Source organism: Entelurus aequoreus, linkage group LG25, assembly GCF_033978785.1.
Source record: "Entelurus aequoreus isolate RoL-2023_Sb linkage group LG25, RoL_Eaeq_v1.1, whole genome shotgun sequence".
Lineage (NCBI taxonomy): Eukaryota > Metazoa > Chordata > Actinopteri > Syngnathiformes > Syngnathidae > Entelurus > Entelurus aequoreus.
In genome coordinates, this window is record NC_084755.1 from 1,143,929 (window position 1) to 1,151,603 (window position 7,675).

The 7,675-nt window shown below is 37.7% G+C and overlaps 1 protein-coding gene across 1 annotated transcript in view; it reads right to left on the reverse strand.

The window, feature by feature from the left end:
- The window catches only part of LOC133642937 (protein kinase C alpha type-like), a 175,606-nt gene extending 173,576 nt beyond the window's left edge, over positions 1-2,030 (reverse strand). The window contains exons 1-2 of the mRNA XM_062037360.1: positions 1,706-2,030; positions 1,581-1,612 (exon numbers count right to left, since the gene is read on the reverse strand). Coding sequence (XP_061893344.1) covers positions 1,581-1,612; positions 1,706-1,872 — 199 coding nt within the window. The 5' untranslated portion in view covers positions 1,873-2,030. The remainder of the gene's footprint in view (positions 1-1,580; positions 1,613-1,705) is intronic.
- Positions 2,031-7,675: the final 5,645 nt, after the last annotated feature.

Genomic DNA, 7,675 nt, shown 5'->3' on the forward strand with positions numbered 1-7,675 from the left:
GGGACATTGTTGATTGTCATGTCATGTTCGGATGTACATTGTGGACGCCGTCTTTGCTCCACAGCATACTTGCCAACCCTCCCGTTTTTAGCGGGAGAATCCCGGTATTCAGCGCCTCTCCCGACAACCTCCCGGCAGAGATTTTCTCCCGACAAACTTCCGGTATTCAGCCGGAGCTGGAGGCCACGCCCCCTCCAGCTCAATGCGGACCTGAGTGGGGACAGCCTGTTCTTACGTCCGCTTTCCCACAATATAAACAGCTTGCCTGCCCAATGACGTCATAACATCTACGGCTTTTAGAGAGTAGAGTGCACAACAAGGAGAGAGAGTTCTTGGTTTCTTATGTGGGTTTATTGTTAGGCAGTTTCATTAACGTCCTCCCAGCGCGGTAACAACACACAACAACAGCAGTCACATTTAGTCTACCGTAAAGCAGTTTGTCTGCAGTAAACAGCAATGTTGTGACACTCTTAAACAGGACAATAGTGCCATCTACTGGATAGCCTCCAGAACACTGAAATTGAAGTATTTTATTTATATGTATAGTAAAATTTAAAAAAAAAAATATATATATATATATAGCTAGAATTCACTGCAAGTCAAGTATTTCATACATATATAGTCTCCCCTAGAGGGGGGGGGGGGGGGGGGGTTACCCAGATATGCGGTCCTCTCCAAGGTTTCTCATAGTCATTCACATTGACGTCCCACTGGGGTGAGTTTTCCTTGCCCGTATGTGGGCTCTGTACCGAGGATGTCGTTGTGGCTTGTACAGCCCTTTGAGACACTTGTGATTTAGGGCTATATAAATAAACATTGATTGATTGATTGATTGATAGATATATATATATATATATATATATATATATATATATATATATATATATATATATATATATATATATATATATATATATATATTATTTATATATATATGAAATACTTGATTTGGTGAATTCTAGCTGTAAATATACTCTCTTCTTAACCACGCCCTTAGCCACGCCCCAACCACGCCCCCCGCCCCAAACAACCCACCCCCAACCACGCCGCCCCCCACACCTCCCGATATCGGAGGTCTCAAGGTTGGCAAGTATGCTCCACAGTAAGTCTTTGCTGTCGTCCAGCATTCTGTTTTTGTTGACTTTGTAGCCAGTTCAGTTCTAGTTTGGTTCTGCATAGCCTTCCCTAAGCTTCGATGCCTTTTCTTAGGGGGCACTCACCTTTTGTTTATTTTCGGTTGCAGCATTAGACACCTTTTTACCTGCACTGTGCCTCCCGCTGTTTCCCACATCTACAAAGCAATTCGCTACCGGCTGCCACCTACTGATATGGAAGAGTATTACCACGCCGAGCTCTAGACAGCAACACAATTTGCACACTATAATAACTGCTTTGCAAAAAATATTTTTAACCCAAATAGGTGAAATTAGATCATCTCCACAGCACAGTGGTTGAAAAAGGCTGACGTAGATCATTCATTCATTCACCCCTGATTCATAGACTCGGCCAAAAGAACAGACTTAGTTTCAACCAAACCAGACAAGCGTTAAATTCATTTTAGGATCGATGAAAGTGTTTACCTTGACATTGGAATCCTTGCTTGCCAAAGCCCCTGCAACAACAACAACAACAACAACAACAACAACAATAAAAGAGTGACCACTTCAGTGCAATCTGCAACTTTAGCACTTTAGCAGCAGCTCACCATATGAAGTCCGTGCAGTGGCTGCAGAAGGTGGGCTGCTTGAAGAACCTGGCCGTGAATTTGTGGTTCTTCACTTCGTGCACGTTCTTCTGCCGCAAAGCGCCTTTGCGGGCGAATCTGTTCCCCACACCGGCGGAGTCGTTATAATGGAGGAGATGGTCAGCCATGGCGGGGAAGGGGGAAAAAAAGGGGGGGGGGGAATATAAAACGCTTTTCGAGTACGCGACTTCAAACTTTAATGTCGTACAGGTGTTGCCTCTTGACAGGTTAATGCTCGTGCACGAGCCTCCGTGACGGATCGCGCGCGCCGCCTCTCTGACTGAACCGCGGGAAGAAGGGAGAGAAAAAAAAAAGCGCGTCTTTTTTTCATTCAGCCTGACTTTGGCGGTGGTGCGTTCAAGGACGGTAGGTTTTTTTGAATTTTCACGGCATTATCAGTAACAAAATGGAGTTGTCACGAGGACAAAAGTCATTACTTCTCAAAGTTTATTTTTTCACTACCATAACAAAACTATTTAACACTACTTTATTTTTTTAATTATTTCTATTTATTGTTTTAATTGGTTTTACCCGTTTTTTGTGACGTGGTTGTGCTGTGGGAGAACTACATATGTTTACATCCATCCATTTTCTACCGCTTGCCCCTTTTTGGGGGTAGCGGGGGGTGCTGGAGCCTATCTCAGCTACACATGTTTAATGATATTTATTTTTATATTGTTTTTATGTTTATTTATTTTGTTTTTATTCAGTATGTAACGCATACTTGCCAACCTTGAGACTTCCGATTCCGGGAGATGGGGCGTGGTCGGGGGTGGGGCGGGGGCGGGGGAAGGGGGCGGGGGCGTGGTTAAGAGGGGAGGAGTATATTTACAGCTAGAATTCACCAACTCGAGTATTTCATACATATTTCATATATATATATATATATATATATATATATATATATATATATATTAGAGATGTCCGATAATATCGGTCTGCCGACATTATCGGCCGATAAATGCGTTAAAATGTAATATCGGAAATTATCGGTATCGTTTTTTTTATTATCAGTATCGTGTTTTTTTTTTGTGTTTTTTTTTATTTTATTTTTTTTATTAAATCCACATAAAAAACACAAGATACACTTACAATTAGTGCACCAACCCAAAAAACCTCCCTCCCCCATTTACACTCATTCACACAAAAGGGTTGTTTCTTTCTGTTATTAATATTCTGATTCCTACATTATATATCAATATATATCAATACAGTCTGCAAGGGATACAGTCCGTAAGCACACATGATTGTGCGTGCTGCTGGTCCACTAATAGTACTAACCTTTAACAGTTAATTTTACAAATTCTCATTAATTACTAGTTTCTATGTAACTGTTTTTATATTTTTTTACTTTCTTTTTTAATCAAGAAAATGTTTTTAATTTATTTATCTTATTTTATTTGATTCATTTTTTTAAAAAGTACCTTATCTTCACCATACCTGGTTGTCCAAATTAGGCATAATAATGTGTTAATTCCACGACTGTATATATCGGTTGATATCGGTATCGGTTGATATCGGTATCGGTAATTAAAGAGTTGGACAATATCGGCATATCGGATATCGGCAAAAAGCCATTATCGGACATCCCTAATAAATATATATATATATATATATATATATATATATATATATATATATATATATATATATATATATATATATATATATATATATATATATATGAAATACTTGACTTTCAGTGAATTCTAGCTATATATATATTTATTTTATTATACATATAAATAAAAGAAATACTTGAATTTCAGTGTTCCGGAGGCTATCCAGTAGATGGCATTGTCCTGTTTAAGAGTGTCACAACATTGCTGTTTACAGCAGACGAACTGCTTTACGGTAGACGAAAACGTGACTGCTGTTGTTGTGTGTTGTTACCGCGCTGGGAGGACGTTAATGAAACTGCCTAGCAATAAACCCGCAGATAATAAACCAAGAACTCGCCCTCGATCATTCTACAGTTACAACGTGATTGGGCAGGCACGCTGTTTATATTGTGGGAAAGCGGACGTGAAAACAGACTGTCGCCGCTGTCCCCACTCAGGTCCGCATGGAGCTGGAGGGGGTGTGGCCTCCAGCTCCGGCTGAATTCCGGGAGATTTTTGGGAGAAAATTTCTTCCGGGAGGTTTTCGGGAGAGGCGCTAAATTCCGGGAGGGTTGGCAAGTATGATGTAACGATCCGTTGTGGTGAAGAAGGAGCTGAGCCGGAAGGCAAAGCTTTTGATTTACCGGTCGATCTACGTTCCCATCCTCACCTATGGTCATGAGCTTTGGGTTATGACCGAAAGGACAAGATCACGGGTACAAGCGGCCCAAATGAGTTTCCTCCGCCGGCTGGCGGGTCTCTCCCTTAGAGATAGGGTGAGAAGCTCTGCCATCCGGGGGGAGCTCAAAGTAAAGCCGCTGCTCCTCCACATCGAGAGGAGCCTGATGAGGTGGTTCGGGCATCTGGTCAGGATGCCACCTGAACGCCTCCCTAGGGAGGTGTTTCGGGCACGTCCGACCGGTAGGAGGTCACGGGGAAGACCCAGGACACGTTGGGTAGACTATGTCTCCCGGCTGGCCTGGGAACGCCTCGGGATCCCCCGGGAGGAGCTGGACGAAGTGGCTGGGGAGAGGGAAGTCTGGGCTTCCCCTGCTTAGGCTGCTGCCCCCGCGACCCGACCTCGGATAAGCGGAAGAAGATGGATGGATGGATGGATGGGTTTTTATTCAGTCATTGGTGGAGCTAAGGATAGCATTTGAATCTTGTTTTTAATATTTTTGTGCAGCACTTTGGAAAAATGTTTGTTGTTTAACCATCCATCCATCCATCCATCCATTTTTTTTATTATTTTTTTTATTTTATTTTTTTTATTGACATCCAGCATCAGACATTCCTATCCATTACATCATATTCACATACATCATATATCTGTTGTCTGCCCTAAATGTCAAAATATTTTTTGTTTATACCCCAACCATACCACCACCACCCCCCCCACCCCCCAAAAAAAAGAAACAGCAAAAAAAAAAACAAAGTAATATCTACAAATACATCCATTAAATAAACAAAAAAGAAATAATAATACATTAATAATAATAATAATCAGAAATAAAATACAAAAATATAATTCAAACCCATCCATCCATCCATTTTCTACCGCTTATTCCCTTCGGGGTCGCGGGGGGCGCTGGAGCCTATCTCAGCTGCATTTGGGCAGAAGGCAGGGTACACCCTGGACAAGTCGCCACCTCCTCACAGGGCCAACACAGATAGACAGACAACATTCACACTCACATTCACACACTAGGGACCATTTAATGTTGCCAATCAACCTACCACTAAACCACAAAACATTCTGCACATAGAATTTGCACCAAAAAGGCGATAGAGGAAGTAGCATCGATATATGCACCCATTTTTGATTAAAAAATAAAAAATAAAAATGCAATATTGCTTTATTTTATCGTCATTGTGTCAATTTAACTGAATACATTTAAATATGCATAAAAATGTGTTGTTGTTTTTTAAAATACATTTTGACAAACTTTTTCCAAAACACAATATAGAATATGAGATGTAACAGGATAATGCATACATTTATCATGTTTTCAAAACGCTTACAAAAAAGTGGGACCCCAAAAATGTACTGTGGGACCCCATTTTTTATGACTTCACCATGAATTGATTAACATGGACCCCGACTTAAACAAGTTGAAAAACGTATTGGGGTGTTACCATTTAGTGGTCAATTGTACGGAATATGCACTGTACTGTGCAATCTACTAATAAAAGTCTCAATCAATCAATCACAATTTAAACCGATCAAAAAAGTGGAAGCTGGTTTGCACAAACAGTCATTGAATGCAGCATAGCAGGCTGTAGCTTTGCATACAGTATCACAAACTGCAGGCCTTCACCGCCACCGTGTGGATGTAAGTGGTAATCAATCCAATCCACTCCACTTTATTTATGTAGCACATTTATAAAACAAAAATGTTTCCAACGTGCTGCACAAAAATATTGAAAACAAGATTCAAATACTAACCTTAGCTCCACCAATGACTGAATAAAAACAAAAGAAATAAATATAAAACCAATATAAAACCAATATAATACCAATATAAAAATACATATGATTAAAAACGATTTTAAAGGGTAAAACTAATTAAAACAATAAATAGAAATAAAAAAATAAAATAAAAAAACAAAAAAAACACAGTAATCGCGCCAAAAGCAAAATAAATAAAATAAAATAAAATTCTAAAACTTTATTTACTCAATTTGACCAATAAAGAGAAAGTCTTTATACATTTAATACAATTTAATAAGTACATGTTTAGGTGTGTAATTAAGCAAAAGTGATTGCAGCAGAAAACGTATCACCGTCAAATACTTTAGGCTATACATCATACGCAAAGAATAAGCTATTTAGTAAACACTTTTTGATTGTGTGGTTGTTTGGCTTTATTTTTTTGCTTTTTTAAAAGCATTTTAAAAAACCCATTCATCCATCCATCCATTTTCTACCGCTTATTCCCTTCGGGGTCGCGGGGGGCGTTGGAGCCTATCTCAGCTACAATCGGGCGGAAGGCGGGGTACACCCTGGACAAGTCGCCACCTCATCGCAGGGCTAAAAACCTTTATTTATAATTGTTTTAATTTACAAATATATTTATATTATTCACATGTGAATAATGCTGTATAATAGACTGTATTTATATTATTCACATGTGAATAATGCTGTATAATAGACTGTATTTAGGTTATTCACATGTGAATAATGCTGTTTAATAGACTGTATTTATGTTATTCACCTGTGAATAATGCTGTATAATAGACTGTATTTATGTTATTCACACGTGAATAATTCTGTATAATGGACTGTATTTATGTTATTCACATGTGAATAATGTTGTATAATAGACTGTATTCATGTTATTCACATGTGAATAAGGCTGTATAATAGACTGTATTTATATTATCCACATGTGAATAATGCTGTATAATAGACTGTATTTATGTTATTCACATGTGAACAATGCTGTATAATAGACTGTATTTATATTATTCACATGTGAATAATGCTGTATAATAGACTGTATTTATATTATTCACATGTGAATAATGCTGTATAATAGACTGTATTTATGTTATTCACATGTGAATAATGCTGTACAATAGACTGTATTTATGTTATTCACATGTGAATAATGCTGTATAATAGACTGTATTTATATTATTCACATGTGAATAATGCTGTATAATAGACTGTATTTATATTATTCACATGTGAATAATGCTGTATAACAGACTGTATTTATATTATTCACATGTGAATAATGCTGTATAATAGACTGTATTTATATTATTCACATGTGAATAATGCTGTATAATAGACTGTATTTATATTATTCACATGTGAATAATGCTGTATAACAGACTGTATTTATATTATTCACATGTGAATAATGCTGTATAATAGACTGTATTTATATTATTCACATGTAAAAAATACCCAAGTGTTTATTGTTAATTGTGAGCGAACTGTGGTGCTGAATTTCCCCCAGGGATCAATAAAGTACTTTCTATTCTATTCTATTCTATTCTATTCTATTCTATTCTATATGAACAATAACAATCAAGACAAGTACAGAAACAGTACAATACAGCACCAGGGGGTTGTGAACTCAATAAAGTAACTACAGTAGAATGCAACATATATAGTATTAGCCAATGACTTTGGCTGGGGGGCGGGACTTCCGGGGAGAGATAGGGAAGTGACGTTTTACTTTTTTACGTTTTAAAGTAAAGTTCTACTTTTTTTGTAAAGACACAAAAAAAACAAGTCGGGTATTGAGAAACTTAAATTTTTTTATTTTGTTTATTTTTATAAACCTTTATTTATAATATGCAACATTTACATACAAGC